Source organism: Hemitrygon akajei, chromosome 12 (genome assembly GCF_048418815.1).
Source record: "Hemitrygon akajei chromosome 12, sHemAka1.3, whole genome shotgun sequence".
Classification (NCBI taxonomy): domain Eukaryota; kingdom Metazoa; phylum Chordata; class Chondrichthyes; order Myliobatiformes; family Dasyatidae; genus Hemitrygon; species Hemitrygon akajei.
The window spans coordinates 93,124,629-93,138,368 of NC_133135.1; the positions used below are offsets into that span (position 1 = coordinate 93,124,629).

The 13,740-nt window shown below is 44.2% G+C and overlaps 1 protein-coding gene across 4 annotated transcripts in view; it reads right to left on the reverse strand.

The window, feature by feature from the left end:
- Positions 1-13,740, reverse strand: part of LOC140737292 (pre-B-cell leukemia transcription factor 1-like) — a 634,558-nt gene that overhangs the window by 214,779 nt on the left and 406,039 nt on the right. For all 4 annotated transcript variants that reach the window (XM_073063689.1, XM_073063688.1, XM_073063690.1 and 1 more), the window contains exon 3: positions 8,780-9,021. In XM_073063689.1, coding sequence (XP_072919790.1) covers positions 8,780-9,021 — 242 coding nt within the window. The remainder of the gene's footprint in view (positions 1-8,779; positions 9,022-13,740) is intronic.

The following is a 13,740-nucleotide window of genomic DNA, read 5'->3' on the forward strand; positions in this document are numbered from 1 at the left end:
TAAGGCACTGGTGAGTATTGTGAACAGTTTTGACCCCTCATCTTAGAAAAGATGGGCTGGCATTGAAGAGAGTCCAGAGGAAGTTCACAAGGATGCTTCCGGGAATGAAAGTGTTATACAAGAAACATTTGATGGCTCTGGGTCTGTACTCATTGGAATTCAGAAGGATGAGGGGAAATCTTATTGAATCCTTTTGAATGTTAAAAGGCCTAGACAGAGATGTAGATGTGGAAAGGGTGTTGGGAGAGTCTAGGACAAGAGTGCACAGCCTCAGGATAGATGGGCGCCCTTTCAAAACAGATGCGGAGAAATTCCTTTAGCCAAAGGGTGGTGGATTTGTGGAATTTGTTGCCACATACAGCTGTGGAAACCAGAGATTCATAGGTTCATGATTAGACATGGCATCAAAGGTTATGGGGAGAAGGCCAGGCGCTGGAGTTGAGGAGGAGAAGGAAAAAAAGGATCAGCCATGATTGAATGGCGGAGCAAATTCAAAGGGCCGGATGGCCTAATTCTGCTTCTATGTCTGATGGTCTTATCCTCTTGATGTATGGAATACCTTGGGAGTCACCTTAATGCTACTTGCCAAGGACTTTTCATGGCCCCTCCTGGCTTACCTAATTCCCTTCTTTAGCTCTTTGCTGGCGTCTTTATACTCCTCATGTGCTTCATTTGATCCTGACTTCTGAAGCTTTACGTACTTCTCCTTTTTCACAATCCATCACCTCTCTGGACATCAAAGATTCACTTATCTTTCCATCCCCCTCCTTCCTTCTAACAGGAATATACCTTTCCTGTACTCTGTGCAATTGATCTTTGAACACCCTCCACATGTCTGATGTGGACTTGCCTGAGAAAAGGGGCTCCCAATTAACCCTTCTTAGTTCCTTCTTATCACCCTCATAGTTTGCTCTGCTCTAAATTAAAACTTTCTTACAAGGAATATAGCTATCCTGAAAGTTAAGGAGTCCCCTAAAAGGTCACTGTCCCCTAAAAGGTCACCTGGCCAGGCTCATTATGTGTAGTGGGAGCGAAATTTGAAAACAAATGTGGCCAGGGTCAATTGAAACATTCTGCTCTCCACAGATCACAGGTTAATTAAGCACTTGGGAAGGGTTAAAAAAAAAAGGTAGGTTTAAGTGGAGCAGCCATTATGAGAGTGACAATTTTGTGTGAGTGGGATGGTGTTGGAGTCAGGAGTTTTGAGGCTTTAGCAAGGGGAGGCAGAGGCTGTAGGCAGATTTCAAGTAACTTAATTTCTTTCTTCCTTATTGCACAGTTAGAACAGAAGGAATGCTTCTTTTGCAGGATGTGGGAAGCCAGTGCCCCTGATGACTATAACTGTAAGAAGTGCATCCAGCTTCAGCTTCTAACTGACTGCATTAAGTTATTGAAACTGGAGCTGTATAAACTCTGGATCATTTGGGATTTGGAGGGGTTAATTAACAAGCAAAGGAGGGAGGTAGTGTACTTGTGCGGAACCCAGGATAGCTTGGGAAAGACAGGAGGTGGCTTGGGATGGGGCAGGAGGCAGCCCAGCAGTGTGAAGACCACTCCATAGATGGACCAGTCAATTGGTGTGCTGTGGAGGGCTACCCAGGGGTCAATGAGAACTCAGGAGACTGAATAAGGTGAAACTAGATAGTCTCGGTATGCTGTTCTATATGCAGATAGATGGGAGCAGTGAGGTGGCAGATCCTCCTAGGGCCTAGAGGTCTGCACAGAACTATGGCTTCACCAGTTGGTTAATGTGGTGAAGGAGCCTATCCTGACCACCAATAGGAAGTCTAGGATCCAGCTGCATAAGGTGGTGTGCAGACTGGTGTCTCTGAGCTTCCTGTCAAGTCTGGAGGGAATTATGGTGTTGAATGCTGAACTATAGTCCAGGAACAGCATTCTAACATATGCATCCCTCTTCTCCAGTTGAGTGAGGACAGTATGTAGTCCTGTGGCTATGGCATTATTGGTAGACCAGTTCTGTGGCAAGTGAATTGTAGGGGGCCCAGTGGGCAGTAGCATACTGCAGATGTAGTCTTTAACTAAAATATAAGCATTTGCTTATAATTGAGGTGAGTGTGACAAGACACCAATCGTTCAGGGATGCTACTTGGTTTTGTTAGGGAAAAGGACGATGATGGATAATTTGAAACAGGAGGGCACTACACACTGGGAGAGGGAGAGATTAAAAATGTCTGTGATCATACCAGCCAGCTGTTCAGCACACTTTGAAGACCCGTCCTGGGATGCCGTCTGGCCCCTCTGCCTTGCGGCTGTTGACACGTTGGAATGTTCTATGTAGCTCACCCTCGGAGATGACCAAGGTGCAGGTCTTGTCAGTGGCTCTCCTTGGGAGTTCAGTCTTATCAACCTCGAATCGAGGGTAAAAAAACATTTAGCTCATCCAGGAGTGAGGTGGTACTGCTGTGTTTCCTCTTGAAGTCAGCGCTGGTGTGCAGTCCTTGCCAGACGCTGTGTGTGTCATTGTCACAGAGTTGTTACTGGATTTTGTTCCTGTGTTGCCATTTTGCCTCCTTGATGGCTCTACATAAATCATGAGGCATCTCTTGAGCTCCTGTTGGTCTCCGGAGTTGATGGCTTTATCCCTTATGTTGAGAGTAACACGCACTGAACTCAGGTAGACCTGAACCAATTTTTGAGGAACCATGTCTTCAATGCACTTCCAAATGAAGCTTATGGCCACTTTTGTGTATTTGGAGATGTTCTCAGCGCGAAATACCTCCCAGGTGATGCTATCAAAGCAGTCTTGTAACACTGAATCTGATTGGTTGGACCAGCAGTGGATGGTTTTCACAATGGCTGCTTCTTGTTTCAGTTTCTGCCTGTCGGCGGGCAGGAGCAAGATGGAGGAAAGATCAGACTTTCCAAACAGATGGCAGAGAAGTGGTTTGTAGGCATTGCAGAAGGGAGAGTAGCAGTGGTTGGATATGCTTCCTCCCCAGGTACTCAACTCGATGTGTTGGTAGAACTTCAGGTAAGTCATAAAAGCAGCCATTGGGTGTGTGGTTTCATGGATATTGATGGTTTCGCAAAGGTCATTGAGAGCCCGGTTAGTATCGGACTGTGATGGGATGTACATAGCTGTAATAAAAACTGTTGTGTATTCTCTAGGCAGTCAGAAAGGTCGTCATAGCAGCACAAGGTACTCCAAATCTGCGGAGCAAAAGGATTTGAGGGTGTGCATGCTACCTGTGTCGCACCAAGCATTGTTCCCCATGAAACATACTCCCCCCCTTTACTTTTCCCAGACAGATCTTTAGACCTGTCTGCTCCGAACACAGAATGGGTTCTATGGCTTGGTCCAGTATCTCCTCCGACAGCCATGTTACAGTAAAGCATAAAATGTTACAGTGCTTTATTTCCCGTTGGTAGGATATTCTGGCTCTCAGCTCACACAGCTTGTTGTCCAGGGACTGTACTTTGGCCAGGAGTATGCGAGAGAGCGGTGGCCAATTTGCATGCTGTCTTAATTTAACCAAGACGCTGGCTCTTCCTCCTCAACTCTGTCGCCACTTCCTCAGCAATACCAGCATTGTGAATGAACCTCCTGTGGTTCCTGGGAGCAGGGGGACCCAGTGGTAGAAAGGTGGCATGTTATGGCTGAATGCTGTCTTTCCGTTGTTCAAGTATTAATCGATCACATCTAATGTGACTTTTAGCTTCTTGTAAGAGAAGTGCAGAAAGAAGTAGCGAGATAAGCAGAAAATGACAATGCCAATTTGGAGTACACAACACGGTTGCCATATATGGCAACATCTTGGCTTGATGAAGGGAAAAAATGGTATTAGTATTTGGGACATTTTGGGGATAGTCAGCATTCCTTTGTACATGGCAGGTCATATCCAACTAATCTTATAGAGTTTTTCTATAGAGCAGACTTTAGCAAAGCCTTTGACAAGGTCCCATATGGGAGGATGGTCAAGAAAGTTCAAAATCTTGGCATTCAAGATGAGGTATTAAATTGAATTAGACATTTGCTTCATTGGAGAAGCTAGAGATTGGTAGTAGATGTTTGCTTTTCCAACTAGCAGTCTGTGACTAGTGGTGTGCTGCAGGGATCAGTGCTGGGTTCATTGGTGTTTGTCATCTGCTGTATATCAAGAATCTGGATGATAATGTGGTAAACTGGATCAGCAAATTTGCGGAAGACACCAAGATTGGGAGCATGTGGACTGTGAGGAAGACTATTAAAGCTTATAGCAGGACCTGGACCAGCTGAAAAAATGGCAGCAAAATGGTAAATAGAATTTAATGCAGACAAGTGTGAAGTGCTCAACTTTGGGAGGACCAACCAGGGTTGCTCTTACACAGTGAATGATAGGAGACTAAGGATTGTGGTAGAGCAGCAGGATCTCAGAATACAGATCCATAATTCCATGAAAGTGGTGTAACATGATAGGGTCATAAATAAAGCTTTTGTCACATTGACCATCGTAAATTGATGTACTGAGTACAGGAGTTGGGATGTTATGTTGAAATTGTATAAGACATGGTAAGAATTATAAATTTTTACTCCAAATTGTAATTTGGTTGATTGTGTGCAGTATTGGTCATGTACCTACAGGAAAGATACAAATAAGATTGAAAGAATACTGAGAAATTTTATAAGGATGTTGCTGGGACTTGAGCAACTGAGTTATAGGGAAAACCTGAATAGGTTTGGACTTCATTACCTAGAATGTAGAAGATTGAGGAGAGATTTGATAGAGATATACAAAATTATGAAGAGTATAAATAGGGTAAATGCAAGGAGGCTATTTCTATAGAGGTCATGTGTTAAACACGAAAGGTGAAACACTTAAGGGAAACATGAGGGAGAGCTTTTTCACTCAGAGGTTGGTGGGGGTGTGGAATGTGCTGCCAATGCACGTGATAGAAGCCTTTCGATTTCAACATTTATGAGATACTTGGATGGGAGGGGTATGGAGGGCTATGGTCCGGTTGCAGGTTGATGGGACTAGGCAGATTAATGGCTCAGCATGGACTAAATGGGTTGAAGGGCCCAATTCTGTGCTGCACTGTTCTATGACTCTAAGACATAGGTACAGTTGTTTCCATACCAGGACTGGTGCATAGACCTCTGGTTTATCCTCCCGTAGTCAATAATTAACTCCTTGGTTTTGCTGACATTGAGTGAGAGGTTGTTCTGGCACCATTCAGCCAAATTTTCAATCTCTCTCCTATATGCCAATTTGTTACCACCATTTATTCGGCCAACAACAATGATGTTGTCAACAAACTTATATATGACATTAGATCTGTACTTAGTGATAAGTATAAAAGCACGTAGAACAGAGGCTAAGCACTCAGCCTTGTAATGCACCTATGTTGATGGTGGTTGTAGAAGAGATCTTGTTGCCAATCTGTACTGACTAGGGACTGCAATTGAGGAAATGAATTGGAGGTTATTGATTAGTATTGAATACTGAGCTGTAGTTAATGAAGAGCATCCTAATGTATGCATCTTTACTGTACAGATGTTCCAAAGTTGAGTGAAGAGCCAATAAAATGGCATCTGCTGTTGTCATGTTGTGATGGTAGGTGTTCAGACAGGTACTTGGAGAGGAAAGACATTGAGGGATAGGAGCATTATGTGAGAGAATAGGATTAGCATCGGCATGTATCACAATAGGCAGTAATGAGGAGGATTGAAAAGGCCTATTTCTGTGCTGTACAATTCTATGAGAAGTTGTTCAAGGTGAAGTTCAGCAAGGTTAATGAGCATACTGGTGGAGAGGAACTAGTTGGATCTCTGCTTAAGGAAGAAGTGGAGAGCCCTCAGCCACTCCCTTTGTGGAGTAAATGAGATGGGAGTGTGAAGGGACTGTGGGAGTGACACTGGGGTGGAGAGGTGAGTGTAGGACTTTAAGGACTGAGTTGCATCACGTATTGATGTGTACACAGGATCTCCCATAGGTGCAAGGTGTTGTGATTATGTATTGGGGAGGTGGGTGTGGAAGCTCTTATCCCACACTTGGTCTGTCTCCAGCACTGTAACACCCATCAATCCCTTAAATCACTGCTGATGGCATCAACATTGTGGCTGGACACCTATTTATCCCATAGCCATGTCTCTGCCCAGCCCCAGCTCCAGCCAAGAAAACAAATGCAGACGCCACAAATATGACAGAAAGAGAAAATATAGGAGATCTCCAGCAGGTCAAGAGAACAGTGCTCTCCATTTAACATTTATCAATGAACATATATTTTCCCAAATATTTGACTGCAATGATATGGGTGATTCTATATCAGTCAGGAGCTCACTGTACATTGTTTACAGTGACTCCTCTTTCGGTTCTTCTCTGTCTTCTTTACAGCAGAGAATAAGAACACTCAATTGTCAGCCTGAGATTCCTCCTCCATTAATTCCTTCCAAAATAGATTAACTGCTCGTTCCCCTCAAAGCCATTTGTGGGATCATACCATGAAAAAAATGATCATCACCTGACAGATGTAGCAAACAACTTCCCTTACAGTAATGCCAGAGACATGGAACACTTTGAGGTACTTCTGTGGGAAGTCTTGAGACAAGCCTGTGCACATTTAATTGCGTGCGTCATCAGAAAATATTTGGTAGATCCCTTTTCATCTTCTCCCAAGCACTTGACACACTGAAGTGAAGCTTAGTAAAATACTCTTCTCAGTCATCCGTGTGTGTCATCTCTATGATGAGAACTTCAAACTAAAATACTCCTACTCTTTCTTCCTCAGATCAAATTTTAAATAGGACACTTGCATTGAATTTAACATGAACCTCTGTTAGTTTCTTTTAATTTAGTGTCTCAGTTAATGCAATATGTAAACACAGCTCTCTAAGGATCTTGGGGCACTTCTCTACATATGTGGGTCCACATTTTCTGTTCTCATCAGCCCTTCCTCTCTCTCAAAGTGAAGCAGAGACTCTCACCAGCCAGGTGAGCAATAGATAAACCAAGGTGCAACACACAAGATGCTGGGGTCCCTCAGTGGGTCAGGTAGCATCTGTGGAAGGAAATGAAATATCAACATTTCAAAGCAATAGCATTAGATCTTCAACTGTCATACCAGGCAGTGATGCAACCAGTCAGGATGCTCTCAAATGTGTCCCTGTACCAAGGTCATAGGATTTGGGGGCCATGCCAAACTTCTTCAACCGACTAAGGTGAAAGAGGTGCTGTTGTGCCTTTTTCACCACACAGCTGGTGTGCTCAGACCACCTGAAGTTCTCGGTGATGTGGATGCTGAGGAATTTGAAGCTGTTTATCCTCTCAACATCCATTGATGTCAATAGGGGTTAGCCCATTTCCATCCTCCCATAACCCACAACAAGCTTCTTTGTTTTTGCAACATTGAGGGAGAGATTGTTTTCTTGACACCACTGTGTCAGAGAGATGACTTCTTCCCTATAGGCCAGCTCATTATTGTTTGAGATTAGGCCAATCAATGTAGTGTTGTTGGCATATTTAATTAGCTGATTAGAGCTGTGGGTGGTGACACAGTCATGGGTGTTCAAGAAGTAAAGGAGGGGACAGTACACAGCCCTGAGGGGCTCCTGCAACCCGATGAAGAGTCCTTGTGAAGGGTCTCAACGCGAAACATTGACTGCTTTTTTCCTTCCATAGATGTTGCCTGACCTGCTGAGTTCCTCCAGAATTTTGTGTGAGTTGCTCAAGATTTTCAGCATCTGCAGAATCTCTTGTGCCTGCAGTCCTTCTTGTCTCCAGATAAATCAATGTGTACTGATGGTAAAGGGCAGAAGCTGAGCTCAGGGCGGGGGATGTGATTGTGCTGGGGTGGAGGGGTTAACGTTGTGTAAAGATGGGTGTACATTAAATCAATGGGCTCCTAATGGGATGAGCATTTACAGAAAGCTCCCTCCTCTTGAGGTCACCCTCCAAGGAGTTCAGTAAGCCTGTGGTCAGGCATGGAATGAGAGTCTGGGCAGGTGTGCTTTGTGTGGGGTTGGTGGAGTCGGCCTTGCATTTCAGTGCTTCCTTTCCCTGTGTATGCACTTGTACAGCCAGCATTGGGTTTCAACAGGAACCCTAAGTGGTTCATTTGTTCAATGTTTCAATTTTATCTCACAGAATGTATTCTGCAGACTACCTGAAATTCTTAGCTTCACCAACATCCACAAAAACAGGAAAAAAACCCAAAGAATGAATGACAAGAAAAACACGAGAAACACAAAGCACCCGCTCCCCCTCCCACACACAGACAGTGCCAATGCATCAACTCTCCCCCTTCCTTCTTCCCCACTTAGTTCAGCAGAAAGCATCAGCACCCATCACCCACCAAGCAAGTAATAGCAAAGCCTCCAATGAGAGACCATGATCTGTCGTACAACAAAACCTATCGTTCACTCAATAATTTGACATGCCACAGTCTCTCTCTCTCTCTCTCTCTCTCTCTCTCTCTCTCTCTCTCTCTCTCTCTCTCTCTCTCTCTCTCTCTCTCTCTCTCTCTCTCTCTCTCTCTCTCTCTCTCTCTCTCACACACACACACACACACACACACACACACACACACACACACACAAATAAAGGACAAAGAGGTGTCATCCTTTCACAGTGAGACGAGAGACCTACACTTTTATTCTGAGTTCCCCAACTTGAGAATTGGCAGCAAACTCTCCCCCACCATTGGTGGAAGCTATTCTTCCCATTGCCCTCCCTCTCAGAGAGCGATTTTGACCTATACCCTGGGTTCACCCTCTATCCTACTGTGGCAGTTGACAAGCTCTGTGGGGTAGGCATGTGCTGATGGTGGTTGGCAGGTTTACCTGTTCGTACTTCTCGAGCTCTGTGTGATAGATCTGCCGGATTTGTGTCAGTTTGGCCCGGTAGTCAGTGTGCTCTGCTGAATTGTCCGTGCTTGAGCCCCCAGAGGCAGCAGCTGCAGCAGCGGAGGCGGAACCTCCACCCTTCTCCGGTCCGGCCACACCCTCTGCCAGCAGCATGTTGTCCAGTCGCAGGAGCTGGGGGTCTGGTGGATCCTCTTCCTGTGCTCCCCGAATACTCAGCTCTGCAATACAATGGAACACCCTTTTAGTGCACTGAATAAATCCCCAAGACAGCCTATCCACCCACTACCCACTCCAGGGAAAGACCAATGGCCATCTGGTTCAATGTTACCCAGGACAATCGTTGGAAAGGGTATGTCACCAAATTGTCTAGTGAGTGAATCCACAATGACATAACACAGCAATCCCAACACACAGGAACACAAGAGGTTGAATAGTGTAGTGGACACAGCCTGGTCCATCAATGGCATAGCCCTTCCCACGATCTTCAGCACCTGCAGAAGGTGCTCCCTTAAGAAGGTAGCATCTACCATCAAGGATCCTCAACCATCTGGATCATGCCTTTTTTCACTGCTACCATCAAGCAGGAAATAGAGAAACCTCAAGTTCTACACTAACTCAAGAACAGTTACTTTCCTACAACCAAAAGATCCTTGAACCAATCTGCACAACTCTAACACTATCTCAGCAATAGAGCCATGCAAACCACCTCTTGCACTAATTTGGAACTGTCTCTGATTGTGTTGTTTAACTTATTTCCTGTTTTGCAGTCTTTTTTTTCCACTATCTATAATCTATATATAACTTATATTCTGCATTGTCTAAATTGATGTGCTAGTGATGATACCGCAAGTACATTTTTCTTTGTAACTGTACCTCACTATACTTGTACACAAGAGAATAACTTCAACTTAGCATATTAGTTGACTAGAGGTTTTAACGATGAGTAATATTACAAGATTCCCAATGTTAATCACTTCCACAGACTGAGAAACAGAGATACTTCACTCATTCATCTTGGGGCTCTTAACATGCATATCTGCTGGAAAGAAGTTTCATTTGCATAACTTGTTACCCAAACTGAGAACTCCCAAGCTGGCTCAGGAATTCCTGAAGGACTTCAAATCTGTCCAGCGATGGTGGGCTTGAAAGCAGGTGTGCCAGCAATGCAGTGGATTATCAGCAGCATTGTGCCCTGCCAAGTTACATGTCTTGCCCCAACATGATGGCCTTGCTTCAAGCATCAAGTTGGGGCAGTGGAGGCACTGAAACACAAATGGCCTTTTTCCTCTGGAGAGATGAAAGTTTGAAAGGGAGTTTGAATGAGTACCAGTTTGAAGCTGTTTCACGTTACCACACAGTATGTGCCAATGGGCCATAAGGAGCACTCTGACCTACATGACCTACAAAAGACACTGCCCACAGAGAACTGTGAAGACAGATCATGTCTACAGATGCAATGTCTACAGACAGCATTATCCACACTGTTCACAAAGGCTACTGTCTAATGAGATCACAATCCACAGAGGTCATGTCTAGAGAAGACAATGATTATAATCTCTGTCTACAGAGGCCATTGACTACAGAGGGTATTGATTACAGAGGGAGCACCATGGGCTGTACACAATGGACATTGATTACTGAGGTCTCTGTAATTACACTTCTCACTACCTCAGGAAAGCAGCCAACATAATCAAAGACCCCTGCCCTCACGGTTATCCTCTTTTCTCCCCCTTTCCATTAGGCAAAAGATGCAAAAGCCTGAAAACATTTATCAGCAGGCTAAAGAACAGCTTTTGTCCCACTGTGATAAGATTCTTGAGTGGATCTCTTGTACAACAATGATGAATTCTTGACCACATAGCTCAAACACCATCTAAAAATTTGTCAATAACTCAACAATTGTTGGCAAAATCTCAGATAGTAGCAAAGAGATATACAAGAGAGTGATAGATGGACTGGCTGAGTGGTGTCACAATAACAACCATGTACTCAATGTCAATATGACCAAGAAATTGATTGTGGACTTTAGGAAGTGGAAGCTTGGAGAACACATACTCACCTGTCCACATCAAAAGGTCAGCAGTGGAAAGAGTGAGCAGTTTGAAGTTCCAGGGTATCAACATCTCTGAAGATCTATCCTGGGCCCAATATATCAATGTAGTTACAAAAAAGGCAAGGCAGTGGCTATATTTCATTAGGAGTTTGAGGAGATTTGGTATGTCACCAAAGACTGTAGCAAATTTCTTCTGATATTCCATGGAAGGCATCATCATCTGGTATGGAGGCACCAATACACAGGGTCAGAAAAAGCTGCAGAGAGTTTAAACTCAGCCAGCTCCATCATGGGCACTAGCCTCTCCACCATTGAGGACATCTTCAAAAGGCGCTACCTGAAGAAGGCGGCATCCATCATTAAGGACATGCCCTATTCTCATTACCACCATCAGAGAGGATGTACAGCAACCTGAAGACACACACTCAACGTTTAGAAACAGCTTCTTCTCCATTGCCATCAGATTTCTGAATGGTCTATGAACCCATGAATATCACCTTACTATTTTGCTCTTTTTATGCACTACCTATTTACCTATTTACTTTTTTTACTTCATATTGTAAAATATAGTAATTTGTTATGTATTGCACTCTACTGCTGATGTAAAACAACATGTTTCACAGCATATGTCAGTGCAAATAAACCTGACTCTGATTCTGATGCTGATCTCCTTCAAGCAGTCACTGCCCTCCAGGAGGCACTAAAGTTCCCATCACTCCACCAGCATTGCACCCACAATTACAGAGTATGTTTGCGCTTGAACATAGAACACAGAGTAGTACAGCACAGTACAGGCCCTTCGGCCCACAATGTTGTGCTGACCCTTAAACCCTGCCTCCCACATAACCCCCCACCTTAAATTCCTCCATATACCTGTCTAGTGGTCTCTTAAATTTCACTAGTGTATCTGCCTCCACCACTGACTCAGGCAGTGCATTCCATGCACCAAACACTCTCTGAATAAAAAACCTTCCTCTAATATCCCCCTTGAACTTCCCACCCCTTACCTTAAAGCCATGTCCTCTTGTATTGAGCAGTGGTGCCCTGAGGAAGAGGAGCTGGCTGTCCACTCTATCTATTCCTCTTAATATCTTGTATACCTCTATCATGTCTCCTCTCATCCTCCTTCTCTCCAAAGAGTAAAGCCCCAGCTCCCTTAATCTCTGATCATAATGCATACTCTCTTAACCAGACAGCATCAGGTAAATCTCCTCCTTACCCCTTCCAGTGCTTGCACATCCTTCCTATAGTGAGGTGACCAGAACTAGACACAGTACTCCAACTGTGGCCTAATCAGAGTTTCATAGAACTGCATTATTATCCCGCGACTTTTAAACTCTATCCCTCGACTTATGAAAGCTAACACCCCATAAGCTTTCTTAACTACCCTCTCTGCCTGTGAGGCAACTTTCAGGAATCTGTGGACATGTACCCCCAGATCTCTCTGCTCCTCCACACTACCAAGTATCCTGCCATTTACTTTGTACTCTGCCTTGGCGTTTGTCCTTCCAAAGTATGCTACCTCACACTTCTCCGGGTTGAACTCCTTCTGCCACTTCTCAGCCCACTTCTGCATCCTATCAATGTCTCTCTGCAATCTTCGACAATCCTCTACACTATCTACAACACCACCAACCTTTGTGTCAACTGCAAACTTGCCAACCCACTCTTTTACCCCCACATCCAGGTCGTTAATAAAAATCACGAAAAGTAGAGGTCCCAGAACTGATCCTTGTGGAACACCATGAGTCACAACCCTCCAATCAGAATGTACTCCCTCCACTATGACCCTCTGCTTTCTGCAGGCAAGCCAATTCTGAATCCACCTGGCCAAACTTCCCTGGATCCCATGCCTTCTGACTTTCTGAATAAGCCTACCATGTGGAACCCACTGAAACCCACAAAACAGTGGTCAGTTTCAAAACTGGTGTAGCTTTGGAAAAAGCGTGTTACACTTTACAATACTCCAGACATCAAATTGCTCACCTGGAAAGAAATATAAATGAAGCCACCATGAAAGTCCTGAATATTGGGCCTAAACCACCGCATCAGCCCCAGAACCCATGCTTCTTCTTACCTCAGTGGCTGATGACCATTCCCAGAGACTGTTCCAAAATACAGCTGCTGGAGGAGATCAGAAAGGCAAGGAAGGTTTGTAAAGGCACAGGATTCCTCTGCTTCCACAGATGCTGCCTGGTCTGATGTGTTCCTCCAGCAAAATAGCATTCACCACATAGATAACAAAACAATGCTGATGACGCTAAAACATCTTTCGAACCCATTAATAAATAGATTAAAAAGCTTAAACACTAAGACAGAAAACAAAACATTAACTAACTAATTCCACTGAAACTCACAAAACAGTGGTCAGTTTCAAAACTGGTGTAGCTTTGTAAAAATCCCTTTCTCTTTGAAAACAATGAGCAAGAGGGAGCCACTTGACAAAACAGATCTGTTGCCTTATTTATACAGGCAATGACTGTTTTTTTCAAGTGTATATGTACATACTGAAAGCATGTTGGAAAACAGTTTGAGATGGGATCTGAATCCATGAACAGCAAATTTGCAGATAACAGGGACGGAGTATATCTCAGATAACGGTTGGACCTTCTGTGGTGGAACAACCAAAAGGGATATGCTAAATGATGATGTTCAAGTCTTGTGCTTCCTGTCTCCAGTAAATTCCCATTCAGGAAGCAACATCTTAGGCTTGAACAGCAACCTCTAAACAGTTAGCTGATCTCCTAGAGTCATAGAACACTACGGTACTCAGTACTTTGAAAGTGTCTATTTGGCCTATCTAATCCATGCTGAAGCATTAATCTGCCCAGTCTCATTGACCTGCACCCAGACCATAGCCCTCCATACCCCCCCATCCATGACC